Genomic DNA, 27,999 nt, shown 5'->3' on the forward strand with positions numbered 1-27,999 from the left:
CCTTCAGTAGATATTTAGTACAAGATGAGAAGACAGTAGACGGGAGAGTGCACAACTTTCAGCAGGAAGATAAAACACGCACATTGCTTACTTTCATTTTTTTTTACATATAGGCTATATTATTATTATTATTATTATTATTATTATTATTATTAGGTCTATTTCACTTTTTTTCTTGCAGGAAAACTGGAATGTGTGTATGGCGGCATTTAGGTAAGTAGTCTGACACTATATATATATATATATATATATATATATATATATATATATATATATATATATAACCTTTTCACTCTTTTAACCGAGTTTAGTTCTGGATTTAATCCGTGTATATCCATCTCAGTCTCCAGGATGTGGAGCTTAAATCCAATTTACGGTATAAAACTGCGACAAAAGCCGCATGGCTCCTCTCTCCTCAATAATACAACTGTAGCATTTATTATTATTATTATTATTATTATTATTATTATTATTATTATTATTATTATATGTTTAAAATGTAATAACTCTTAACTAGCCACGTATAATAGTAAACATTTTCTTGGATATTCTTCTGATTTTTTTAGTGTAATATTGCTATCAGGTCTATATAAATATACTAAATGAAATTTGCCTCTGTGTGTGTGTGTGTGTGTGTGTGTGTGTGTGTGTGTGTGTGTGTGTGTGTGTAACAGCATTTCAGGTAGCTGTCATTTCTTTAAAATGAATAATATTTATTTACACAGAAATTAAAATCAAAGTTTAAGCCCATTTGCGTTAATTTATTTGAATGAATGGTTTGATTAATAATGTGCACTAGTTTGCTAAAGTCTATCCTGAATGATTGTTTGCTTTTTTCATGGTATTGTCATGGTTTAAAAAACAAACAAACAGTATAGGTCCCATCCTGTCATGCCACAAAACAAAGCATTTTGGTCAACAGATCAAATGATCCCGTAGGTTATGAGGTGATTAATAAAAGAAGATGAGAAAGTGATGGCATTACGCATGCGTGTAGAGAATATGACTGTCCATGCAAGTCGCACAGATGTTGTTTAGTATGTTCACTGTGCTCCTGTTACATCTGTACACAGTATACAGGCCACTCTATAAAGTCAGATGAAAGACATGCCAGCGCTTGTAACTTGTAAAACTATTTGGCATACCTGTCAGTTTCGAGTTGCGCTTTTTCGGAGCAGACAGAAAGTGCCAGGCATGTTTTTTTTTTCCTCTGAAAACTAACAGGAAATTTATTATTATTATTTTTTTTCCTTTTTACATCCTAGCTATCTGATGAAAGGGTCCCACCTTCTATAAAGAGCCTGGACGCTTATGTTTTTGCTTCTCATTCGACTGAAATTGACCAGGAAGACGTGATTTTTTTTTTTTTGACGGATCTTATGGTTGGAGATGATGTTTGGGAGTGAAGGCGGCTTGGTGTCGGCGCTCCTCGCGCTTCTCCGTTCCGTGCTTCCGGCGCTGCTGCTGCTCGCGCTGTCGCGGCGGCTGTGGGCGCTCAGGTGGAGCGCGGCCCGGGACAGGGCGTGCGCGCTCCCGCTGCCGGAGGGCTCCATGGGCTGGCCGCTGATCGGAGAGACCTTCCACTGGCTCTGTCAGGTACGAGTAGTGTTGAGGGATAAAACCAATGTCCTGAACTAATGTCCCTGTAGCACACTATATAAGAGTTTTAATGGTTAGAGAAGCAGCTTTGGGACCAAAAGGTTGCCGGTTCGATTCCCTGGACCAGCAGCACCTAACCCCAGACTGCTCTAGGTATGTTGCTCTGGACAAGCATGTCTGCTAAATGTAATGTCCTAACCAGTGTGAAAGGAACTATTATGGGAGAAGGTAAGACCGTGGTTAGTACAGTCTCATTACAGCAAAGAGGTTCCGGGTTTGGACCTGTCTTTCTATGTGGAGTCCAAAGACATTTTACAGTTCTTATCTCATCTCCTTATCTCTAGCCACTTTATCCTGTTCTACAGGGTCGCAGGCAAGCTGGAGCCTATCCCAGCTGACTACGGGCGAAAGGCGGGGTACACCCTGGACAAGTCGCCAGGTCATCACAGGGCTGACACATAGACACAGACAACCATTCACACTCACATTCACACCTACGGTCAATTTAGAGTCACCAGTTAACCTAACCTGCATGTCTTTGGACTGTGGGGGAAACCAGAGCACCCGGAGGAAACCCACACAGACACGGGGAGAACATGCAAACTCCACACAGAAAGGCCTCGATCACCGGCCATGGGGCTCGAACTCGGACCTTCTTGCTGTGAGGCGACAGCGCTAACCACTACACCACTGTGCCACTCCATTTTACAGTTATTCCATGAATTCAAGTCGTACATGAGCTGATCTATAAGCAGTGTACGACGAGATTGAGTGGAATCACTCGTATTCCATCCACATTCACAGGATTTTGAGAAACAGAGCATTTTTATTTTTTGTAAGTTCGATAAAAAAATTTTATATGTTCTTATCATCAAATGCTTTTATTCCCTTTTTATGGCGGCAGGGGTGTTCGAGTAGTTTGTATTTCATCCTCAGTTAGGTCAGCAACACGCACTGCCATTTTGTTTTTCTCTACTCACGGTATATGAGCTGATAGCCTAGTAGTAGAGTAGCCATGACCTGATCTGTAAGCCGTGTATGACGAGATTGAGTGGAATAACTGTTTTATTCCATCCACATTCACAGGATTTTGAGAAACAGAGCATTTTTATTTTTTGCAAGTTCGATAAATAAAAATTTTATATGTTCTTACCTTGAAATACTTTTATTACTTTTTTTGGGGGGGGGGTGTTTTCAAGTAGTTTTTATTTCATCCTCAGTTAGGTCAGCAACACGCGCCGCCATTTTGTTTTTCTCTATTCACGGTATATGAGCTGATAGCCTAGTAATAGAGTAGCCATGTGCTGATTTATAAGCCATGTATGACGAGATTGAGTGGAATAACTGTTTTATTCCATCCACATTCACAGGATTTTGAGAAACAGAGCATTTTTATTTTTTGCAAGTTCGATAAATAAAAATTTTATATGTTCTTACCTTGAAATACTTTTATTACTTTTTGGGGGGGGGGGGGGGGTTTTCGAGTAGTTTTTATTTCATCCTCAGTGAGGTCAGCAACACGCGCTGCCATTTTGTTTTTCTCTACTCACGGTATATGAGCTGATAGCCTAGTAATAGAGTAGCCATGACCTGATTTATAAGCCATGCATGACGACACTGAGTGGAATAACGGTTTTATTCCAACTACATTCTCAGGATTTTGAGAAACAGAGCATTTTTATTTTTATTTTTTGCAAGTTCGATAAATAAAAACTTTATACAAAACGTCCGACCAAATAATTTCCGCTTAGAATGTAAACAAACTGGCGAAATTACAGAAGCAATTTGTGGAAAATGCTATAATAATAATTCTTCTCATCTCATTATCTCTAGCCGCTTTATCCTTCTACAGGGTCGCAGGCAGGCTGGAGCCTATCCCAGCTGACTACAGGCAAAAGGCGGGGTACACCCTGGACAAGTCGCCAGGTCATCACAGGGCTGACACATAGACAACCATTCACACTCACACCTACGGTCAATTTAGAGTCACCAGTTAACCTAACCTGCATGTCTTTGGACTGTGGGGGAAACCAGAGCACCCGGAGGAAACCCACGCGGACACGGGGAGAACATGCAAACTCCACACAGAAAGGCCCTCGCCGGCCACAGGGCTCGAACCCAGAACCTTCTTGCTGTGAGGCAACAGCGCTAACCACTACACCACCGTGCCACCCCATAATAATTCTTGGAAAATAAAAAAAAGATATGTTCTTACCATCAAATACTTTCAGTCCATAGGTGTTTTGTTTTGTTTTGTTTTTTGGGGGGGGTTCAAGTAGTTTTTATTTCATCCTCGGTTGGTTCAGCATCACGCGCCGCCATTGTGTTTTTCTCTACTCACGGTATATGAGCTGATAGCCTAGTAATAGAGTAGCCAATCAGAGCATGCGATTGCTGATATCCGGTGAATGTGGATAGAATAGCAAGGGATAGATTGCTGACCTGCCTCCCATCCAATGTCATAAATGAATGAATGAGTGAAGAACTCGTATGAACTTTTATTTCAATGCTGTGGATTTTGTTGTGCACACTATCTATGTGATGGTAGTGCAGCATTGAGTGCAGTTTTGAACGTAACCCAAATGGTGGATATTCTAGAATACACTTACTATAATACACCACCGAGACTACTAAAGTTTCTTGTTTTGGCCAAATTTGATGGTTGTGTGGCCTATTATTAACAGAACGCCAGCCTCAGTATCAGTGCCCTTGACACTTCTGGTCTTGCGATTTACATTTGCACATTTTGTCCTAAAATGTCCATATAGTGCACTATATAGTAGTCCAACATTGGGGAAAAAAAAGTGTTACATTAACACCTGAAGTGTTCAAATGATCGAATATATGATCCAGATGTGCTGATATGAAGTGTTAAATCAACACTGAGGATTTTCCTGAGTACACTGTGCAATCTTGGCCTCATTCCAACACACAATTTAGTGCGGTTTTGGAAGGAACCCAAATTATACAAGTGTTCATAATCTCTCTTGTTTCTCTCTCTCTTTCACACACATTTGCAAATTTGTAACAATTCATATAACTCCTTTTGAATGATTACAAATGTACATTTTCTGATTAGATCATCATGATTGGTATTGAAGGACATCGCCCATGTACTTGTTCAAATTTCTAGGAATTTCCCATGAGATCAAGTCAGTCTCGATACCTTGCAAGTTATTGATAGGCAGCATAAAGTCACTAAATGTATGGATGTTACAAGTGTACTGAATAAGTAACAGGTCATGCTGTTATAGGAAAATAATAAATGATGGGGTGGTGTTTTACCCCATTGTTACCGCTATACATTCAAATATTTTACAAAGCGGTTCATCCTGAAGTGTTTCAATCCTCTTACACCACACCATATTGCCAACAATTACCTGTACAATGTATTATTTAAGATCCACAAACGGTGCTTTTGTCCATTTATAGTTTCATTTAATATTGGGAATATCTGTGAGACAAGTTATTACTTGTGTTATAGCAGTTATAAACAAACAGTCATTCCCTCATCAGCCTCTCTTTTTTAAGTTAAAAAGGTAAAAACTCAGCTTGTCATGTTGCACAGAAACTGCAAAACACAAATTCCTCTGTCCTGAAGATTTTCCCATGTAGGAAAGCATTACGGGTGGCACAGTGGTGTAGTGGTTAGCGCTGTCGCCTCACAGCAAGAAGGTCCGGGTTCGAGCCCCGTGGCCGGCGAGGGCCTTTCTGTGTGGAGTTTGCATGTTCTCCCCGTGTCCGCGTGGGTTTCCTCCGGGTGCTCCGGTTTCCCCCACAGTCCAAAGACATGCAGGTTAGGTTAACTGGTGACTCTAAATTGACTGTGAGTGTAAATGGTTGCCTGTGTCTATGTGTCAGCCCTGTGATGACCTGGCGACTTGTCCAGGGTGTACCCCGCCTTTCGCCCGTAGTCAGCTGGGATAGGCTCCAGCTTGCCTGCAACCCTGTAGAAGGATAAAGGAGCTACAGATAATGAGATGAGAATGAGATGAGGAAAGCATTACAATGTGCTTACATTGGGGATTCCTTCCATGCATGTTAGATTAGCGTATTGTGTTTATATTAGTGCACTCATTCTATCATTTGACTTGTGGCTGGAATCACTGTCAGAGCTGCTGTTATAGAAAACTTATCAACATCTTCTGACCAATCTGGTTGGAGAATTCAACAGAGCTGTGGTATAGTAATCTGGTAATCTGCCATCTACGACCTACTAAGGCACCTTATTTTAGGTACCATAGAGCATCTCAGTAGCACAGTTTTGGACCTTCCTTCCTACCTTACTTACGTTTACTTACTTTTAAATAAGTACAGTGGTAAGTAAGTACAGCTGGGCAGCACAATGGTGTAGTGGTTAGCACTGTCATCTCACAGCAACAAGGTCCTGGGTTCGAGCCCAGTGGCCAACGAGGGCCTTTCTGTGTGGAGTCTGTATGGTTTCCTCTGGGTGCTCTGGTTTCCCACAAAGGCCAAAGACATGCAGGTTGGGTTAACATGGGATGGCCTTGGGCTGAAGTGCCCAAGAGTGGTGGTGTGCACATATGCAGTGGCTTTGCTCTGCTATGATGAACTAAATTTCTTTGTGACAGTAAAAGGCATTCTATTCTTTTTTTTACTTACTTACTTTTATTTACTTACTTACTTTTATTTATTTACTTACTTACACTTACTTTTATTTACTTACTTACTTATACTTACTTACTTACTTGTCAACATTATTTAAACAGATGGTCCAATTCAGCGAAGGCTGGTTTAAATGGAAGCCTTTATAAATAAATAACATATACAAACACCTAAAAAAGGTATATAAATATATTAATATGTATGAGCAAAAAACTATAGGCGATGAACACACATATATCCAAACTAACTACACAAATGAAGACTGAGACTCTTCTTGAATTTAGGGAAGGATGCTTCCTTTCTCAAACTACTCGGACGTGTATTCCACACTTTAGTAACATTTAAGCAAAAAGAAATATAATACTTAGTAGTTTTAGCAAGGGGCAAGCAGATAAGATCATTCTTACGAGTATTATATGTGTGGAAATCACGCAAGTAGTGAAAGTTGTGTAAAAGATAAGCAGGCGCTAGGTCATCAAATCTTTGGATCAGATCTAATGGACCAGCCATCAAATGACAGCATCTCAAAATGTTCCCAAATGGTATATTGATACAAGGGAGTCCCATTTCTCTAAACAGATCTCAAAAAAGGTGTTAACGAGCACCATATTTGGACCTTCACTGCACCCTTTTGCAAAAGCCTGCATCTGTGTGGCTTTAGCTGTAATCTCTGATCTAAAACACTTTGAAATTATTAGCAAGATCCAATCACAGCAGATACATAGATATTAAACACAGGGATAAAATATATTATGATATTGCTTGGGGCGGCACGGTGGTGTAGTGGTTAGCGCTGTCGCCTCACAGCAAGAAGGTCCGGGTTCGAGCCCCGTGGCCGGCGAAGGGCCTTTCTGTGCGGAGTTTGCATGTTCTCCCCGTGTCCACGTGGGTTTCCTCCGGGTGCTCCGGTTTCCCCCACAGTCCAAAGACATGCAGGTTAGGTTAACTAGTGACTCTAAATTGACCGTAGGTGTGAATGTGAGTGTGAATGGTTGTCTGTGTCTATGTGTCAGCCCTGTGATGATCTGGCGACTTGTCCAGGGTGTACCCCGCCTTTCGCCCGTAGTCAGCTGGGATGGGCTCCAGCTTGCCTGCGACCCTGTAGAAGGATGAAGCGGCTAGAGATAATGAGATGAGATGAGATGATATTGCTTGTTTGGGGAAGCCATAGCCTAATGGTTAGAGAAGCCGCTTTGGGACCAAAAGGTCGCCAATTCAATTCCCTTGACCAGCAGGAGTGGCTGAAGTGCCCTTGAGCAAGGCACCTAACCCGCTACTGCTCCCCAGGTTGCTCTGGGTATGTTGTACGTTGCTCTGGATAAAAGCGTCTGCTAAATGCCTGTAATGTAATGTAATGTAATAATATAGATTATTAAAGTGTCTCTGATGAAGTGAGTAGTCTATGGTTTGTGATTCAGCAAATGCTAGCAGAGAAGTCACAAAGGGTGCTGTTTGGGATATTTCTCATCTCATCTCATTATCTCTAGCCGCTTTATCCTGTTCTACAGGGTCGCAGGCAAGCTGGAGCCTATCCCAGCTGACTACGGGTGAAAGGCGGGGTACACCCTGGACAAGTCGCCAGGTCATCACAGGGCTGACACATAGACACAGACAACCATTCACACTCACATTCACATCTACGGTCAATTTAGAGTCACCAGTTAACCTAACCTGCATGTCTTTTGGACTGTGGGGGAAACCGGAGCACCCGGAGGAAACCCACGCGGACACGGGGAGAACATGCAAACTCCGCACAGAAAGGCCCTCGCCGGCCACGGGGCTTGAACTCGGACCTTCTTGCTGTGAGGCGACAACGCTAACTACTACACCACTGTGCCGCCCATCTTTTTTTATTTTTTTCCATTTCTTGAGAAAGCTGCTGCACAGATTTATGGGAAATAGGCAGCACTGAGGATGCATCGATCTTGCCTTCAACTGGGGCAGTTTAAAAGCATTTTAGAAGACAGGAAATGAGAGTTCAGTCAGTTTTGAATGGTCCTTGTTGCCTTGCTGTCTTGTTAGACAACAGCATGAGGTAACATTTTCCCTATTTTGAACGTACCCATAGTGTTTATTATAAGGTTCTAGGAAGTTCTATTTACATTATAATCATGCCTACGATACACTTTCATTTTTATGCTGAAAATTTAAGTATGTACCATTTTGCTAATACTGATTGTGTCTTAGGGTTAAGACTGAAGGATAGATTGTGTGTTTAAAATATTGCATACGATTTTCAGCAATGAGAGTCATGCTCAAATCAGAAAGTGCCATTTGGATTATCGAGATTTGCAGCATCGGTTTAGCTCCCTAGCATTTTGCTGAATTTATTTTAGACATCACATTGGTTTATGTTATTGTCGACTGTCCAATACGCGCTACTAATTTTAAAGGAACCTTTCCTTTAAAGCTCCTCTGTAATTATTTGGAGGAAGCCATAGCTTAATGGTCAGAGAAACAGCTTTGGGACTAAAGGGTTGCTGGTTCAATTCCCTTGACCAGCAGTACTGGCTGAAGTGTTCTAGCAAGTGATGGTGTACCTTGTGTCTGATTAGCTAAAGAAAAACTGATGATGTGATTATCAGTTTGGGCAGATAATAATAAACTTATAAGAGATGGCAGACAAACGAACAAATCTTTTCAAGGAAATCACTAAAACGAATGAACAAACTGATCAGTGATTTTTTTTTTTTCATCTGACTTTTTCTTTGTCTTTCTACTGTTTACACACACTAGTGCACTGACTCTCTTTCATTCATCTCTCTCGTTCATTCCTTATGCCATCCTGGCTCCTCACAGAACTAGCCAAATGCTGAAGACCAATTGGTTCACTGACATGCCAATCAAGCAACTGCAAATGACCGTAGAAGCCTGGAGCAAGAGGAGGAGATTCAGATGACCGAAAACTAGATACATATGCGATCAGTCTTATCTGGATGTGCTATTAGAGAACAAAAATGACCTGGTGCTGTGCCTTCTTTTATTTGCAGTTGTTGGGCAAATTAGTGATTTCACAAAACAGCATACGTGGTGACTTTTGTAGTTATTGAAAACCCAGGCTACTTGTAAGCTATTTAAATAATATTGGCTGGCGTTGGGTGGTATATCAGATATATTCCATTCAGCTCGCGTGATATTGAATGCGTTGAAGACGAGTAGCTGAATGGATTATATCTGATATACGTACCACGAAAAAAGCCAGCCAATATTATTATTATTATTATTATTATTATACACATTTCTTTCAGGTGTTTAACGCATCTTTCTCTTTCAAAGTTCTCTCAAAATCTTCTGTATTTAATGTAGCAAACCTGGCAGCCATGTTTGCTTACAAATTATCACAGTCGCTTGTTAGCGTGGAAGTTTTACATCTCCGACGTGTCTCTTTTCCAGTTTATCAATGTCCATTGGTATGTTTTTCTCTTTGGGTAGCCTTTTGGGGGTTCTACATGTCTCTCTCTCTTTCCCACCGAACAAAGAAATGGTTTTGCACATGCGCAGCAGAAAACTCTCTCATTGAATATTTGCATCAGCTCCGACGTGTGACATCAACCATGCAATATTGTAAACCATATTCAACGCTCATTCTCCATATGCTAACAATATTGCATGCTATCAAACCAAATGAATGAAACCTGCTAGAAGCGAATAGAACACGTTTTTATCCCATCGAAAAAGCATCCTGTGTGTAATAATTTCATATATTGTCTTGATAGCATTGGGTAACAATTCATTTCAGTATAGGGTGAATTTTACAGTAATGCACTTGTACATTTAAAACATACAACTATTAGGCTACTATTTTGTAATTTTAAGTTTGACAAAAAAAAAATGAATGAACGCAGGAGCTGAATGATTCTGAGGAATGAACTGCAACTTTTCAGAAGTGCTCGCCTCCTGAACAAATCTGTTAAATGAGCTGAACTACACAAACAGCAGTTTAACACTGTTGAAGGAAATGCACAGACTTTTACTGGTTTACTTTATGTTGCACTGTATGAAGCCATTCAATTTTAAAGTGATATTTAAAGTTCTGGTACATCTCTGGCACAAAAGAAAATTATCCTTCAGTTTACTGCTCTGTTAATACATGCATGAAATTATTTCCCTGCGTGTGCAGACCTGAAAGTAAAATACAGAATTCCCCTCAGTTCAAGGTACAGTACCCTGCCAAGGCAAATCCTGAGCTCAGTTTCAAAAGGCTGCCATTTTTGAAATGTTGTGGGTAACTACAGAGTAGTCAGGGAGCAGGGAGTGTTTTGAGGTTGCGCTTGGGTCTGTCTCTTTGTCTCTCATGATTTAGATCCATCCATTATCTATGCCACTTATCTGTTACGGTTGCCAGGGGGAAGCTGGAGCCGATCCCAGCCGATTTTGGACGAGAGGCGGGGTATTGATTGGAGGCAGGTCTCCGATCTATTGCAGGAGCTAACACGGAGAAGAACAACCATTCACATTCATGGGCAAATTAGAGTAGCCAGTTAACCTGATCTTCTGGAGGAAACTGGATTGCCCCAAGGAAACCCACACAGGCATGTGGAGAACATGCAAATTCAACAAATAAAGGTTTCAGTTGGCCACAAGGTTCAAACCCAGAACCTTCTTGCTGTGAGGCAACAGTACTAACCACTACCCCAATCGTGCCACTCATGATTTGGATCACTTGCATTAAATCTTTCTCTATTGTATTAAATCATGCCAAATGTATTTGAAATAACATTTACATTTAAATAACCCTCTCTGTTTTCTTCTTCCCACCATCATTCCCTCTCTCTCTCTTTACCTTGCCCTTCATTTCACAGGGTTCCAGTTTTCACATCTCCAGGCGAAAGAAACACGGGAATGTCTTTAAGACCCACCTTCTGGGGAAACCCGTGATCCGTGTGACTGGTGCTGCAAACATTCGTAAGATCCTGCTCGGTGAACACACACTGGTGAGCACACAGTGGCCACAGAGCACGCGCATCATCCTTGGACCAAACACGCTTGTCAACTCGGTCAGTGAGCTGCATAAGAAGAAAAGAAAAGTAAGCAATAAGTCCACACAGTGAATGCGAGATGTTTGATTTTAACCTGAACACAAACTGACCAGAGCAAAGGTTGAGCAAGGGTTTGCAAACATTTTTTCAGCCAGAGAGCCTTTTATCTATAAGATAAACTTCATGGAACCCATCCGTGCAAATTTTTAACATCATTTAATTATTCAATATTAGGTTCATTAGTTAAATGTATACAATATTCATATACAACATTATTTATTGGAGCCACTGAGCTTTTTAATTCCCAAATTTTCCATCAGCAGAACACAATAGGTCCAAATTGACATTATTTATAGGCTCACTTGTTTTTGAGTTACTGATGTTTGGATTAAACCCATTCAATCCAAGTGACCAGAAAAACTGGATAATAACTACAAAAAGTCAATAAAAATACAACTTTCATAACGGGTGGTTGTGATTTCCATCACTATAAGAAATAATGAGACTGTCAGTGACGGCATAGCTCACTCCATCCCCATCTAGTCCAGAAGGAACGATCTAAAGTGGATCACCTTGCACAATAACTGTTGCAAACTATATATAGAAGCTATATACATATTCCACCCTTGGAATATTGACCTATTTACAAGAAAGAATCCAAAATGGCGAGGAATTGACCGAGAAGGAGTGATTTTTGTTGAACTGCTCATTAAGGCTTAATTAGTCTATAACTTCATTAATAATTGTAATGAAGCAAATCTGGGTAGAAGTTCTATGCACCCTAGGTACCCCTACCTTCATGCCAGAAAGAATCAAAATCGGTGAAGAATTGAGGGAAAAGAGGTGATTTGTGTGGAAACTGCTTATTAGGGCTTAATTACTCCATATCTTCATTATTAATTGCAATTATGCAAATTTGGGTAGAAGCCACATACAACCTAGGCAGACCTACCTTCCTGCCAAAAAGAATAAAAATCAGTGAAGGATTGAGAGAGAAGAAGTGATTTTTGTGAAATGTGGATGACGCCGGACGGACAACACATAATGGCATAAGCTCATCGCCTCTAGGCCGGATGAGATAATAATAATAATAATAATACAGACCAATGTGGAGGATCCTGGACACAACCTCCTTGAACTGGAGTGAAATGTTAAATCAATAATAGATAACTATGAAATGAGCTGATTTGCCAAGACCAGTTCATGATGCAGCCTAAATGTTTAACATGGATGAAAATTGTGCCCAAGATACAGCTGTATTTGGTTATTTATTAAGTTGTTGTATGACGAGACAACAACCCCAATTCCAAAAAAGTTGGGACACTGTCTAAAACATAATTAAAAGCAGAATGTGAAGATATGCAAATCATGGAAACCCTATATTTCATTGAAAACAGCACAAAGACAGTGTGTCAAATGTTGAAACTGAGAAATTGTTTTTTTTTAATATATGCCCATTTTGAATTTGATGTCAGTAACACGTTTCAGAAAAGTTGAGACGGGGCAACAAAAGACTGAAAAAGTTGTGTAATACTAAAAAAAACTAATTTGGTTAATTGTCAACAGGTCAGTAACATGACTGCACTGCAAAACCTGATAAGGTCACTGAGCTCAAAAATTTTATTGAAACCGATTATGTAAAAATTTTTGAGGTAAGTAACTTAAATTTTTTTAAGGTAAGATTTCTTAAAAATTACAATTAAGTGTAACTATAGTGTAATTTTTAAGAAATCTTACCTTAAAAAATGTAAGTTACTTACCTCAAAAATTTTTACGTAATCGGTTTCAATCAAATTTTTGAGCTCAGTGACCTTATCGGTTTGCAGTGTGGGTATAAAAAGAGCACCCCAGAGAGACAGTGTCTCTCAGAAATAAAGATGGGGAGGGGTTCACCGCTCTGTGAAAGACTGTATGGACAGACGGTGCAACAATAACATTTCTCAATGTAAAATTCAGCAAGACAATGCCAAACCATTTTCTGCACATATTAAAACTGCATGGCTCTGTAGTAAAAGAGTCCGGGTGCTAAACTGGCCTGCCGGAAGTCCAGACTTGTCTCCCATTGAAAACATTTGGTGTATTATGAAGCGCAAAATACGACAAAGGAGACCCCGAATTGTTGAGCAAATGAAATTGTAGATCAGACAAGAATGAGACAACATTTCTCTTTCAAAACTACAGCAATTGGTCTCTTCAGTTCCCAAACGTTTAGAGTGTTGTTAAAAGTAGAGGTGATACAACATAGTGGTAAACATGCCCCTGTCCAAACTTTTTTGAAACATGTTTCTGATATCAAATTCAAAATGAGCATGTATTTTTCAAAAAACAATAAAATTTCTCAGTTTCAACATTTGCTATGTTGTCTTTGTACTATTTTCAATGAAATATAGTTTTTTTTGTGATTTGCAAATTATTGCATTCTGTTTTTATTTACAGTTTACACAGCGTCCCAAGTTTTTTTGAATTGGGTTTGTAAAATCACCTTTTGGTTATAAACACCAACCATTTTAAAAACTTTAAAATGACCTGACTGGACAGGTGTGCAAAATAGGACTTTTAAATGTGTTTTCCATTAGAGAAGACATTTATTTGTACCATGTCACATAACTTATGTTGTTACATGTTTAGAAATGGTAAAGAACCATTCAGACAAACACAACATTAAGGTTAAACTGATTTGCATGTGCCTTTTTAATTCATTAATCCAAGTCTTCTTCTTAGATCCTGGCAAGAGTGTTCAGCCGGGCAGCACTGGAGATGTATCTGACACGCCTTCAGGATGTGGTGAAGGGTGAAATCAGTAAGTGGTGTGCCGAGGCTGGCCCTGTGGAAGTTTATACTGTTGCAAGGTCACTTACATTCCGCATTGCTGTGCATGTCCTGCTCGGCCTGAGGCTTGACGAGCAGCGCATCACTCACCTCTCCAAGACCTTTGAGCAGCTCATGAACAACCTGTTCTCTCTGCCTGTGGATGCGCCTCTCAGTGGCCTGCGCAAAGTGAGAAAACGTATCTCTATAAATCACATCACCTCACATTTCCCATGTTTTTGTTTTACAGACAAGCTATAGAAATGTATATAGACCAAATTGAGCATTTAGATTATTTACCCCTTTATGTTCTGGTCAACTTCAAATGAATCTAATTAAAACATTTTTAAAGCAAAAAAAAGGATAAAATTCAGTTCACTAAACAGTTTCACAAAGTAGCTTTATAGAAATTTGGATATAGATTCAGTTCTCTAATGACCAAGCCAGAAGTGGCCAGTGAAAAGAAAAAATTTCTGACATGAAATTAAAAAAAAACCTTGAGACTCAAAAATCAAACGTATCCTCTTCTAGGTGACTACAGATGTGATTGGAAATTATTATTTTTATTACTACTGTATTATAACAGTACTAAGTGTCCTGAAAGGACATGCAGTTTGTCGAGATAGGAGTCCAGTCATGAGTAAGGGACAGTATTGATGCACGGGTCAACCCATAACCTGCAGGTCGGCGGGTTCGTGTAAACTTAATTAACAGTTATTCCACGAAATCGAGTTGTTCATGAGCTGATAGCCAACGAGTCACATAACACTGAGTTGGCTATAAGCCATGTATGATGAGATTGAGTGGAATAAATTTTTTATTCTATCCACATTCACTGGATTTTGAGAAACAGAGCATTTTTATTTTTTACAAATTCGAGAAATAAAAACAACCTGACAACTTGTCCAGGGTGTACCCCGCATCTCGCCCATAGTCAGCTGGGATAGGCTCCAGCTTGCCTGTGACCCTGTAGAAAAGGATAAGTGGCTACATATGATGGATGGATGGATGGATGGATGGATAAATAAATAAAAACTTTATGCAAAACGTCTGACAAAATAATTTCCACTTAGAATTTAAACAAACCGGCGAAATGACAGGAGCAATTTGTGAAAAATGCAATAATAATAATTATTGGAAAAAAAAACATTCTTACCGTCAAATACTTCCATTCCATATTTTGTTGCTCTTTATTTTTTGGGGTTTTGTTTTCGAGTAGTTTTTATTTTGCCCTCAGTTGGTTCAGCAACATGCTCGGCCATTTTGTTTTTCTCTACTCACGGTATATGAGCTGATATCCTAGTAGTAGAGTAGCCAATCAGAGCACACGATTGCTCATGTCCAGTGAATGTGGATAGAATAATAGAAGATATCACAGGTGGGTCAGGTCAAAAATCGACAAAGCAGCGTTTCAACTAAGTTATAAACAACTTAATGAAACATTGCGTGTTCCTGTAGCCTGTTTGTTTTGTGGCTTGTACAAATAAAAATTGTTTACATGAGTGTCTGTCCTTTTTGAAGCGTGCACTAAATAAAAAAAGTTCTCTTTTACTCTGTGAACTGGATGTCATCGGTATACTATGGGGTGCCAAGTGTCACCGGGCCCATTTCGTCCGACGAAATGCATTTTGTGATGACGAAATGCATTCTGTGATGGATGAAATGCATTTCGTGATGGACGAAATGCTTTTCGTGGGACGAAATGCATTTCGTGGGACGAAATGCATTTCGTGGGATGAAATGCATTTCGTGATGGACGAAATGCATTTTGTGACGACGAAATGCATTCTGTGATGGACGAAATGCTTTTCGTGGGACGAAATGCATTTCGTGATGGACGAAATGCATTTTGTGATGACAAAATGTATTCTGTGATGGACGAAATGCATTTCGTGATGGACGAAATGCGTTTCGTGATGGACGAAATGCGTTTTGTGATGACGAAATGCATTCTGTGATGGACAAAATGCATTTCGTCCACGAAATGGGCCTGGTGACACTTGGCACCCCATAGTATACAGGCTAAAGTTGGCAGCTTGTGGGTCGGGTCAGGTTCAGGTAGTTGATTAACATTTTTGCGGGTTGGGCGATGCAGATTGTCTCTCATAACAAGGGTCAGGTGGGTGTGGGTATTAAAAAACCCTGACTCGCACATCACTTCAGGACATTCTTTATGATTACAGCAATGTTGCATAAATCTTGGGCATAAATCCACAGTATGTTGGTCAGATTATCCACTGAGGCAAGGGTAAGACTTGGGCAATGCAGTTAAAGTCATAAGGGTATTCATGTAGGACTATCTACAGCAGCAGGAAGTGAGTCACAAGGGCAAAAGCTCGAAGCAGAGCAAGCACACTGCATAATGTCCTGAAGAAACATTTTTCTTCCTTCAACTTTCCCACTTATTTACACAAGAGTCTTTTTGAATCTTTTCCTTTTAGGGGAAAAAAGCACGAGACATTCTGCATGCAGAGATGGAGAACATCATCAAGGAGAAACTGAAGAAGCAAAACACAAATGAGTACTGTGATGCTTTTGACTACATGCTGAGCGCTGCAAAGGAAAATGATTACAGCCTGACCATGCAGGAGCTCAAGGTAAAGCATTCTCATCTCATTATCTGTAGCTGCTTTATCCTGTTCTACAGGGTCGCAGGCAAGCTGGAGCCTATCCCAGCTGACTACGGGCGAAAGGCGGGGTACACCCTGGACAAGTCGCCAGGTCATCACAGGGCTGACACATAGACACAGACAACCATTCACACTCACATTCACACCTACGCTCAATTTAGAGTCACCAGTTAACCTAACCTGCATGTCTTTGGACTGTGGGGGAAACCGGAGCACCCGGAGGAAACCCACGCGGACACGGGGAGAACATGCAAACTCCACACAGAAAGGCCCTCGCCGGCCACGGGGCTCGAACCCGGACCTTCTTGCTATGAGGTGACAGCGCTAACCACTACACCACTGTGCCGCCCGGTAAAGCATTCATTTAAAAAAAAAAAAATGCTCTGACTTGACTTGAAGACCCAGTGACACGCATATTCATGGCTTACCACTTAGAACACATTGTTTTTGCATCATGCCTTTATGTTTTTGAGGGAAAAATTGCTCAACTTTGACTGCCACCATCTTTCAAAGTTCTGGAGTAGTCGTCAAGGCTTTGGGTTACTAGTCAGAAGGAGGAGAGTTCAGTTTCCAGCATTGTTAAGTTGCCACTGTTAAGTCACTTTGGTTAAAAGCATCACCCGAATGAGTTCTGTCTGTGAAAGATATGGGCATGCAGCCAATACAGAGGCGACTGCTCTAAGCCCAGCTTCTTGTAAAATGTCACAAAAAAGTTTGTCTGTTACACAACTTAACTCTCTTATTCGGAATTGATATTTTGTGCTAGAAAGTTTACGGCTAGGTCGTTCAGCAGTTAGTTCTCGCTGGTTGTCATAATCTGATCACATGATTTTTCCCCATAGAAGCCTGTAGAAGCATGACCCATTGAAAACCTACTGATGCTCAGCGTCTCTGTAATTTAATGCCATTACGGGATATGCTTTGATCTTAGTGCAGCACATTTATAGGACAATATGCTTTTAAAACGTAATTTCTGGACGCCTGGCTTCACTGGGGGTCTATGGAGAGCCACCGACAGGTATAGGCGGGACTGGATGCTGGGTTTCTGTATGATGATTGAAGGAACTATCAAATCTCTTTTGAATGTCATGTGACTGACAGCATTTTAAAATTATACGCGGCATCAATTGGAGGGATTCAAGCTTAGTCCATCAAGCGGTGTGTTGGCAAGTGAAGTCGTGAGACTAGCTGCTGCTCATTCACGTTCTTTTCCTACCAGTATACAGTTCCTATTTCCATTTGTAGTTGTATATACTGTAAATAAAATTGTAAATATAGAGTTTGTGAGGTGGGCGGCACGGTGGTGTAGTGGTTAGCGCTGTCATCTCACAGCAAGAAGGTCTGGGTTCGAGCCCCGTGGCCGACGAGGGTCTTTCTGTGCGGAGTTTGCATGTTCTCCCCGTGTCCGCGTGGGTTTCCTCCGGGTGCTCCGGTTTCCCCCACAGTCCAAAGACATGCAGGTTAGGTTAACTGGTGACTCTAAATTGACCGTAGGTGTGAATGTGAGTGTGAATGGTTGTCTGTGTCTATGTGTCAGCCCTGTGATGACCTGGCGACTTGTCCAGGGTGTACCCCGCCTTTCGCCCATAGTCAGCTGGGATAGGCTCCAGAATTAAACAACAGGGCAGAGGCTCAGAATTAAACAACAGGGCAGATCAGTGCCCAAGATCAATTGAATTCAAAAGTCAGGGAGACACAATCGCTCATTTCAGCTGTCTTGGTATGATAAAGTAAACTGGGAGTCCTTTGACCAAGAGGATGTACTGTTGGCCTCGCCTCTTAATGAGACCATCCCAGGGATGGATTATTTGGTCAAAACTGGGTTATGGAGATTTGGCCAACTTTGACAGGACACACAAAAAGCATGAGAAAAGCAAGGAACACTTAAGTTCATGTGCACGCTTAAGTTTACTTGGCAGAGTCAGAGTAGAACATGGCAGAATTCACATATAAATAACATCAAACTGACAAATAATTGACGAACGATTAACAAATAATTGAAAAATTTTATTACGTAGGCCTAAAACCGAGCTTCACTTATTTCAAAGGCCACCAGCTGCCGCACCAATATTACATTACATTACAGGTATTTCACAGATGCTGTTATCCAGAGCGACGTACAACATGCCCTGTGCAGCCTGGGGAGCAGTTGGGGGTTAGGGGCCTTGCTCAAGGGCACTTCAGCCATTCCTGCTGATCCAGGGAATCAAACTGGGAACCTGTTGGTCCCAAAGCTGCTTTTCTAACCATTAGGCCATGGCTTCCCACCACCACCAACATGACCACTATATTCTCCAATATGACACTCCATTCTCCATTGTATTTCTCCATTTTAGATTTTTTTTTTCCTTACAGAAAGTAGAGTGCATGAATTGCCCTCAGCATCTGTAAAGCTTAAATTATTTATTAGCTCATATTTGTGATAACTGGACCAACTGATAACAGTCCTGAAGGAACAACAGAAGTAACACTGCAATGGCTTCGCTAGGTGCAGTAGGGGAACACGTTGTACCCAAATATTGTTTGAATTTCCAAACAGTGAGGCTGAAATATGTTATATTTCCATTATATTTTGCTGTCAAATTTAAATGACAATACAACTATAAAAGTCAACTGTAATGAATCTGTGTAAAGCCCTAGAATAGGTTTGTTCTGTTACTACTAATATCTCAAGAACTTACTTTTAACTTGCATGTTTGCAGTAAAACAATTTTGGAAATACAGCCCTAAAGAACTTTACCATGTTTTGGGATCCTCCTGATAGCAGAAGTATACACAGTAGGATAAATAAGAGATGGAGTGTATAGCATGGCCTCTAATACCACCTTTGTTTCATAAAGGAATTTTTTTTTTTGAAATATTATTTTCAGTTTTATGTTATTAGCTAATTTGCAATGGATCATTTTGTCTGAATTAACCTTATCGATCATACAGGAAATGGCAGTGGAATTGATTTTTGCTGCACACTCCACCACAGCAAGCGCGTCCACGTCGCTCATACTTCAGCTGATGCGCCATTCTGAGGTCACGGAGCGCGCAAGGGCCGAACTGGAGGCCGAAGGTTTAATCGTGGATGCTCCCAGCTCTTGTTGCTTATGCTGCAATGAAAACAGCAACACCTGCCCAAACAGTGAGGCTGAAAAGTGCACACGGCAGCCCTGTCTTAAATCCAAACCTCTGCTCGATAAAACAACCTGCTCTGACAGACAAGAAGCTCATCGATCGTGGATCAACGTCCCATATTTGAGTCTGGAGAAACTCAATCAGCTGTGCTACTTGGACTGCGTGGTGAAGGAGCTGCTTAGATTTTTACCACCAGTGTCTGGGGGATACAGGACAGTGCTGCAGACGTTTGAGCTGAACGTGAGTGGACAAAAGTAGCCCAGATTTTGAAAAGAAGTGATTGTATGGAAGTAAATATAATTCTCTAAAACATTTGGCTTACTAGTTAATAAGAAACTAACATTTACAGCTTTATAAACACACAAAGAATCACGATAGGCTTGAAAAAGACAAATTTACTTTAGGTTTAAGGTCAAAGTAAGATAATTTGTAGGAAAGTATGTGGGTTTGAACTGATTTTAATGCAATACAGGCTTCAGATGTGTCCATGAGAGTGATTTCTGGCATCATTTTTGTACATTTAGAAACTGTGATTCGGTCACTTTAACTGTTTCAAAGCAACAAAATATCTGTCGTAGCTAATATAGCTTCTTTCTGTAGTAATGTACAATATATTTCCATGAAGTCAGATGTCATATGATGTCTATTCAGAATTTGTAGGGGTTTTTTTAATTAGTCCACTGTGTGTTTTAATACTAAAGTCTAATATTACAGAATCCTGAAAGTTGAAGCATTCATATACACTACCGTTCAAAAGTTTGGGGTCACTTTGAAATGTCCTTATTTTTGAAAGAAAAGCACTGTTCTTTTCAATGAAGATCACTTTAAACTAATCAGAAATCCACTCTATACATTGCTAATGTGGTAAATGACTATTCTAGCTGCAAATGTCTGGTTTTTGGTGCAATATCTCCATAGGTGTATAGAGGCCCATTTCCAGCAACTCTCACTCCAGTGTTCTAATGGTACAATGTGTTTGCTCATTGCCTCAGAAGGCTAATGGATGATTAGAAAACCCTTGTACAATCATGTTAGCACAGCTGAAAACAGTTGAGCTCTTTAGAGAAGCTATAAAACTGACCTTCCTTTGAGCAGATTGAGTTTCTGGAGCATCACATTTGTGGGGTCGATTAAATGCTCAAAATGGCCAGAAAAATGTCTCGACTATATTTTCTATTCATTTTACAACTTATGGTGGTAAATAAAAGTGTGACTTTTCATGGAAAACACAAAATTGTCTGGGTGACCCCAAACTTTTGAACGGTAGTGTAAAGCATCTGTTTAATAAAAAGGCTAGCTCACACTTCCCAGGAGCCTCTGTATTAAATATCAAGTTCCTGTTTTCAATGCCTCGTTCTGAAAAACAATCTGCAACAATGCAGCGATGTTCTGGACCATACATCATAAACTGTCAAGTGAAATTGAAGATATTTTGTCAAAGTAGTATATTTAACAGTTATTCCACGAAATCGAGTCGTACATGAGCTGATAGCCGACAAGGCACGTAGCACGGAGTTGGCTATAAGTCATGTACGATGAGATTGAGGGGAATAACTGTTTTATTCTATCCACATTCACTGGATTTTGAGAAACAGAGCATTTTATTTGGATTTTTTGCAAATTCGATAAATAAAAACTTAATGCAAAACGTCCGACCAAATCATTTCCACTTAGAATGTAAACAAACTGGCGAAATGACAGGAGCAGTTTGTGAAAAAATGCAATAATAATAATAATAATAATAATAATAATAATAATAATAATAATAATTCTTGAAAAATAAAAAAGATACATTCTTATCATCAAATACTTTTATTTATAATTATATATATAATTAAATATATTTATTTGTAATTATATATTTATATAGATATTCATGAAGTGTATATATGGTATATATTTTTATAGGTGTATTAATGTAGTTTGGATTTCGGGGTAGTTAAAAAGGGGTAGGAAATTAAAAAAGTATTGTACTTCTTCCCACTCCTTTTTCGAACAATGTGCGGTGTTTTGTAATGTCTTAGCCCTTTATGTTATTTTATTTTTTTTGTCAATTTCTCATTTTCTTTCTTTTGTATGTACAAATAGTTACATACTTTTTTTTATACATGTTCAAAATAAAAATAAATAAATTAATTAATTCATTCATTCATTCATATTTCATATTTTGTTGCTTCTTTTTTGTATTTTTCAGGGTTTTGCTTTCGAGTAGAGTTTTTATTTCATCCTCGGTTGGTTCAGCAATACACTCCGTCATTTTGTTTTTTGCTGATAGCCTAGTAATAGAGTAGCCAATCAGAATGCGCAACTGCTCATATCCAGTGAATGTGGATAAAATCATTTAAATTATTTCAACTAATCCATTGTGTTTTGGTATGGTTATTCTGTTGTAATGGACCAGAATCAGCCTCGGCTGTCTTGTGGACAGACATGAAGGAAAACTCTACCAGGCATATTGTGTTCAAAATTGTGTTATTTTCATTAGTGGAAGTTTTCTTGTAAAGGCTCGGTAATGAGCTAGGTGAGCACACACTAAAAGAGCTAGCAGAGTAGCGGTCATGTGCTTTCAAAACGCAAATTGGATAATGGGAAGGGTGAACTGGCCCTTTAATATTGTCTTACCGATTACTCAATATTCAGCATTTTCTTTCTTCACACATTTATTCAATCAATCAAGTCAGTCCTGTAATAGTTGCTGTTTTAAACAAGCTGAAATCACAGTAAATTGTGCCTTCATCTTTCCCTTTATCTACAGGGTTACCAGATCCCAAAAGGCTGGAGCGTCATGTACAGCATTCGTGATACTCACGAGACTTCTGCTGTGTACACAAGCCCAGAGCTGTTTGACCCTGAGCGCTTCGCCATTGATCGGGACGAGAGCAAAAACAGTCGGTTCAGCTATGTGCCATTCGGTGGTGGCGTTCGCAGGTGCATCGGCCGTGAGCTTGCCTTACTCGTGCTCAAAACACTCAGCGTGGAGCTGTTGGCCACAGCCGAATGGATGCTAGCCACAGAGACTTATCCCAACCTGCAAACAGTGCCCATCGTTCACCCAGTCAACGGACTCCACGTCCATTTCAACTACAGGAATCATATGGGGGCAAGAAATCGCAGGGAGTCCACACACATATAAAAAATAATAATAATAATATTTATCAGTTACTTTTATGAGCCCACTTCATGATTTTTGAACTGCACTGGAGTGTTTTCCACAAGCCCATGAACAAAATCAGCCCACAGAGTGGCTGAAGTGTATTTCAAAAATGAATTGATCTTCATAAGGTAAATAAAAAGTCTAGGCAGTAACATAAAGGGTGTCTGCTGCTAGCAAATCAACAAATGCCTAAGTTGTCTTGCCCCAGTATGGTAGAAAGATGAACAAATGAACAGAGAAGAAGGACAGATGTATTTTTAAATTACTCAGAATCATGATCACTGATTGTGAAAAGACTGGATATCGATAGAACTGAGTTGATTACACAGAACCCAACACAGGGATGTTGTAATAAGAGGAAAGCTCTGAATGGTTCTGTGCACCCTGAGCCAAATTAGGGCACTTAAACATGTGTTAAAGCAAAGACTGTAGTATTGGTGAATGGCTTTTCTCTGAGTGCTTATGATTTGTATCCCCTCTAGTGCTACATGTAGTTTGTTGTGAATGTACGGTCATTTGGTTGGACAGTCTTAAGTACAATTTGGATGGGATAAGATTTCTGGACTCTGTTAAAGAAATATTTAAGAATGATGTCTGTAATAATTAAGATCAAGTTGCAGGGGATAAGTGATGTTGGCTTGTCTATATACACAGTCCCCTCCAAATGTATTGCAACAGCAAGGTCAGTTTGGGAAAGCCATAGCCTAATGCTTAGAGAAGCAGCTTTGGGACCAAAAAAAGTCACCAGTTCAATTCCCTGGCCCAGCAGGAATCACTGAGTTTGCTTTTCCATAGCTCACGGTGCTAAGAGAAGCCACGTCATTACGTTGCTGTATACGTCAGTTACGTCACTACGTTTGCATAAACCTTGGTGTGAATATCGAAGCAAAAACAACACGGAAGAAGCAGCAACAACAATAATAATAATGGATGACTTCGCGTTTGCACAGCTGTTGCTTCTCGTCGCTTAAAAATGGCGCTCTTTCGCGGTCTTGTTATTGTTGTTGGTCTTAACAACTCCGCTCCCCACTGACGTAAGCGGTTCTTTCCTCTGGCCCAACAGAGAGTTGGTGCTAGCCTGGAACCGGTTTTTCTGGCCCCAGAGCCAGTTCTTTGTCAGTGGAAACAGAAAACCCGGTTCCAAACTAAGCACTGGCCCCAAACCAGCCCTGGAACTGCTTTGGTGGAAAAGGGGCATCAGGTGCCCTTGAGCAAGGAACCAAACCCCCAACTGCTCCCCAGGCTGCTCTGGGTACATTGTACGTCACTCTGGATAAGAGTGTCTGCTAAATGCCATTAATGTAATGCTATACACTGAAGACATTTGGGTTTGAGAGAGAGCAGAATTTCAGTTTTCATTCCCTGATATTTATATCCACAGGTGTTAAACAACTTCGAAAAATTAGCAGACCACTCTTTTTTTTGTGTGAGCAAAAGTATTGGAACAGATAATCGTAACATGAACAGCACTTAATATTTGGTTGCATATTCTTTGCTTGCAATAACTGCATCAAGCCAGTGACCCAGTGACATCACCAAACTGTTGCATTTTTCTCTTGTGATGCTTTTCCAGGCTTGTAGCACAGCCTCTTTCAGCTGTTGTTTGTTTTCTACCTTCAGTCTCCTCTTCTCCTCTTCAGGACATGAAATACTGCTCAACTGGGGTAATGTCTTGTACCTTGGTATCTTGTACAATGTCTTCATCCATTTTGTGATGGGTCTGCCTGCTCACAATCTCTTAATTGTTGTTTGGTGGAATGTAGGGTTTGGTGCCATTTAGCTCGACCCAATGCACAAAGCTTCCCTATTGCAATATTGTAATCCTCTCCTAGATACTGTTCAAGATCATTACTCAGTGTCTTCAGGATGTTTAGTCTTGGGCATCCAACACCTTGAGAGCCATGGGTGGGAACCCAAATTAGCAGAAATTTAGGGAGCCTGCCATCTGATATTCGTGCCACATGCCCAAAGTAAAGGAAACGGCAGTAGCTTATGCTGATTTCCAGGCTACAGCAACCATTTCTCCTTCTTATCCCAAGGTTCAAAATGTGATCATGGAACCGTACCTTTTGAATTCTGTGCAGACAGTTATGATAGAAGGCATCCAGTTGATGTAACTGCTGTTGTTTAAGTGCCCAGGTGACGCAGCCATCGAGAAGTGTTGTAATAACTCCACACTCATATATTTTGATCTTTATATCAAGCAATATCCCTCTGTTCTTCCAAATGTTATTGAGTGTGTTGAAAGCACTTGATGCTAGACCGATTAAGGCAGTCAATGGCACTCAACATCTTTGATCTGCCAGCTTTACGTGCCGTTCCAGGTGGTAAGCTCTCCTTTACAACCCTGGTCCTCCAGGTTGGGGGTTTGCGCAGGGGTAGCTTCCCTGCCATGTAAAACAATCACTAGCTACAGAAACTCACAATGGGTAATGTCTAGTCATTGACTTGGCAAGTCTAAAACCTTCCACATTTTTCCCCCTGATGAAGTCCTTTGTTGTGTTGGCAGTGTGCTTTGGGTGATTATCTTGCTGCGGATGAAGTTCCTCCTAGTTAGACTGGATGCCATGCAAGTCCAAACCATGACAATACCTTCACCATGCTTGACCGATGACCTTGTATGTTTTGTATCATGAGCAGATCCTTTCTTTCTCCAAACTTTGGTAGGGGTTAGATCGGTTCCAGAGCTTTTGTGGCTCATCTCTGCATTCTGTTATATATTCTTATATTCATCTTTTGATCTCAAACCCAAATGTCTTCAATGTATAGCAAAAACAAAAGAATTGACCTTCCCATTCCAGGACTTTCAGAGGGAACTGTATGTGTGGTCATCATGCCAAACATTCAATTACTTAATCTATACACCTCATTTTAATTTTTAAGAAAAACTGATTGTTTTGAACATTATTATCACCACTTGTTTAGAGCTTGATCATTACTAGATCACATGACCATAATATGTATGTAGGCTGTACTAGGAATGTAATACAGTAACTTGCCTAAAATCCCTAGACACATCATTTCTCTGACATGTCCCTTTAAATATCATTTATTATATTATTGTTCTACATTTATTTTGACTGGTCATTTTATAGAAAGTAAGATTTTTTTTCTATAAAAGATAAAAAATAATCTTTCTAGATGCATGCATACAACTGACTGACATGTTGGATTCTTAGACTTACTTAGACGCTCCTGTATTTTGTGACACATGAGGCAGTCACACTTGTCCAGCAGTTTCAGTCCACAGCCAATGTTATTGCATCTTTCCATCCTCTACCAACTAGTTGCAAGTCTCTGTCAACTGTTTGGCACCAGTTCATTTTTGGATGTCCCCTCCGATGTTGTCCCTGGGGATACCATCGTAGAACTTGGTTGGCAAATCTTGTTGGCAGGAGTTGAACAACATGTCCCAGCCAGCTCAGTCGTTGTTTACAGATGATTGTGGATGCTGGCTGTTGGTTGGTCCGAGATCTGACTTCCTCATTTGCGATGGAGAAGTCGCACCATCTGATGCCCAGGATTTTTTGGATACACTTGCTGTCAAAGGTATCCAGTTTATTTTCTTGACTGATCTTCATGTGCCAAGTCTCACAGCTGTACAAGAGGATAGTGTAGGCATCCATTTCTCTGATGACTTAGGCCAGTTTAGATGATTGGCAGAGTGTTCCCACGTTCCAATATCCAATGTGTATTCGCAGACAGGACTCCAAGGCACCAGCTTCCTTGGTGAGGCTTTCACTGGTATCCATCCTACTGTCTCTAGCTGGAGATGACTGTTGTCCTGGCTGCTTTGAAGCTGACAAACTTTGAACTGTTTTCGTAGCAAGGGTGTTTCCAGGAACAGGGTGCTGACCTGAAGCCCAACCACTTGCATTTAGTATAGAGACCGTAAATGGAAATGTCTGTTTCCTGACTGCCAGCTGGTGGGTTTGCCACCTTTTACCATGCTGGTGTGCAGGGTGGAACTGCTAATTAGTACCTTCCTGGTGTCATAAGCCCCCTGAAGGTTACAGGTCTCCTATGCACCAGACCCAGGCAGGCACCAGATGGGAACAAGCTGCCACACCTCGACAAGGTTGCAAAGTTCCTTGTCCTGGTAGGGTGAGGCTCCCAGGACCATGGCAGACATGTTGGATTCAGATAGGACTAAAATTCCAGAGACACACCGGTAATAATTATATCACCCCAGCTCCCCATGTAAAACTAATCCAGTCCGAATTAGGCTTTAAAGGTATTTAAACTTCTGAATAACTTTTTTTTAATTAACCAAGTGCTTGTTAGAGGAAAACTAACCACTCTTTTCATTACACATATTGTTTTTACTCTCATGTGTATGTGATATATAAACAAAATATGGTTTTGTTTGGAAAATGAAGTAGGAATTTAAATAAGCTCTACCTATTTATGATTAATTTTTAAAGTAGAGGAAACTAAAGAAAAAAAGAACAAAAAAGAATCTGTAGTTCTTAGGCTTACTACACTAACATGAAATAGCTGTCTGTCTTTGTTGGCTTCCAGATGTTTACGGTAGTACGTAGAGATGTGATATCATTTAATTTCACTCTGTGTTAACATGCTCTTACTTAACGACATTTATTCCAGATGTGTATGATAGTACGTTGATGTATGGTATCTTTTCTCACCATGTTAACGTGCATAGAAATGTGGCATCACTTCACACAGAGGTAACACACTATTAATGATGTTTATTCTGATTGCAAACTGTGAATAAAGATCCTTATAGAAGGATCAGTCTAAAACAGGGAAGGAGAAACCGGCAGCACTTTTACAAGGCTTTTTTAAAAATATATATTTGTATTATTAATAATTGTGAGGTTTTTTTCTTATGTTTGTGCATGTCTCCATAGACACTTGCCCAGTATTCTTTATTATCTGCTATATCAGTCTCTAAATATGCCTATTGCTGACTGGCATGTGTTGGGTTTATTTATGCGAAAGCAGTGCTTTTATTCAAATTACCATTATTCAATATGCAATATAAGTTGATGGATTTACCACTTTTTGGGCATTATCAATATCAACACTGTTAATTTACTGTGGCTGCATAAATTACAAA

General features: G+C 40.1%; 1 protein-coding gene across 3 annotated transcripts; it reads left to right on the forward strand.

Moving 5' to 3' along the window:
- On the forward strand, positions 1 to 27,995 carry LOC132894093 (cytochrome P450 26C1). Of its 3 annotated transcripts, none has more exons than XM_060933376.1 (7): positions 1 to 213; positions 1,266 to 1,596; positions 11,028 to 11,252; positions 13,926 to 14,201; positions 16,454 to 16,609; positions 19,577 to 20,005; positions 22,521 to 27,995. In XM_060933376.1, exons 2-7 carry the CDS (start codon positions 1,390 to 1,392, stop codon positions 22,896 to 22,898), a joined length of 1,671 nt encoding a protein of 556 aa, XP_060789359.1. In that variant the 5' UTR covers positions 1 to 213; positions 1,266 to 1,389; the 3' UTR covers positions 22,899 to 27,995. The 3 variants fall into 3 exon arrangements, with proteins under 3 accessions (XP_060789359.1, XP_060789360.1, XP_060789361.1); XM_060933377.1 differs by having other exon boundaries at positions 11,028 to 11,222; XM_060933378.1 differs by having other exon boundaries at positions 11,028 to 11,159.
- Positions 27,996 to 27,999: the final 4 nt, after the last annotated feature.

This window comes from Neoarius graeffei, chromosome 11 (genome assembly GCF_027579695.1).
Source record: "Neoarius graeffei isolate fNeoGra1 chromosome 11, fNeoGra1.pri, whole genome shotgun sequence".
Taxonomy (NCBI): Eukaryota; Metazoa; Chordata; class Actinopteri; order Siluriformes; family Ariidae; genus Neoarius; species Neoarius graeffei.